General features: G+C 37.1%; 1 protein-coding gene across 1 annotated transcript in view; it reads right to left on the reverse strand.

Annotated features, from left to right (window-relative positions):
- Positions 1-341, reverse strand: part of LOC106878301 (sterile alpha motif domain-containing protein 14) — a 42,676-nt gene extending 42,335 nt beyond the window's left edge. Inside the window, exon 1 of the mRNA XM_052975963.1 lies at positions 225-341. Within this exon, the coding sequence (XP_052831923.1) occupies positions 225-341 (117 nt within the window). The remainder of the gene's footprint in view (positions 1-224) is intronic.
- Between the last annotated feature and the right edge of the window lie 367 nt (positions 342-708).

Raw genomic sequence — 708 nt, forward strand, 5'->3', positions numbered from 1 at the left:
ATATATACATGTGTGTGTAGGGGTGTGTTTATATGCATGTGCCTGCAGATATATACTTAAGCATGTTTGTGTGAGTTTGTAACTGTGTGTGTGTGTGTGTTTGTAACTCTGTGTGCATGTGTTTGCATGTGTGTGTGTGTGTGTGTGTGTGTGTGGTGTGTGTGTGAATAAGTCTAAAAGTCCTGCTGCAAAACCTACATTGAATTCTCCTAACAACCACCAACATTGATTCCAGTCAGCACTGGACATTTGCCGCGGTTCAATAACTCAACCAAAGCAGAAAGAAAGAAATCCATCAACAATGATTGCTTATCAAAAGACAGCAGCCATGTGAAGCTCATTGAGAATCAGGAATCGGTTCTACTTCCATGGCCATAAAAATTCCCATTGATAAAATATATCAGAGATAGATACAACAAATGGTAAAGAAAGAATTTATATTTAGCAGATAGTGAAGAATTGTTAAAGCAATTGGTAAAGTCTGTTTCCAATGCAGCCAAGATTAACCCTTTAAATGTTCAGGATTATTCTGTGAACTGTAACGCTTACTTATTCCCATTGTTTTGCTTTTAATTAATCCTGCATTATCTCGTTGCCTTGTAGCTTTGCAATTTCAATGATGAGGGTGTTTATTTTCAGAATGACATTGCAAGGTAGGTGTGAGAAGCTGGATCTGACCAGTTTGAACATAAAAACAGGTAGAATATT

Source organism: Octopus bimaculoides, chromosome 23, assembly GCF_001194135.2.
Source record: "Octopus bimaculoides isolate UCB-OBI-ISO-001 chromosome 23, ASM119413v2, whole genome shotgun sequence".
In the NCBI taxonomy this organism is placed as follows: domain Eukaryota; kingdom Metazoa; phylum Mollusca; class Cephalopoda; order Octopoda; family Octopodidae; genus Octopus; species Octopus bimaculoides.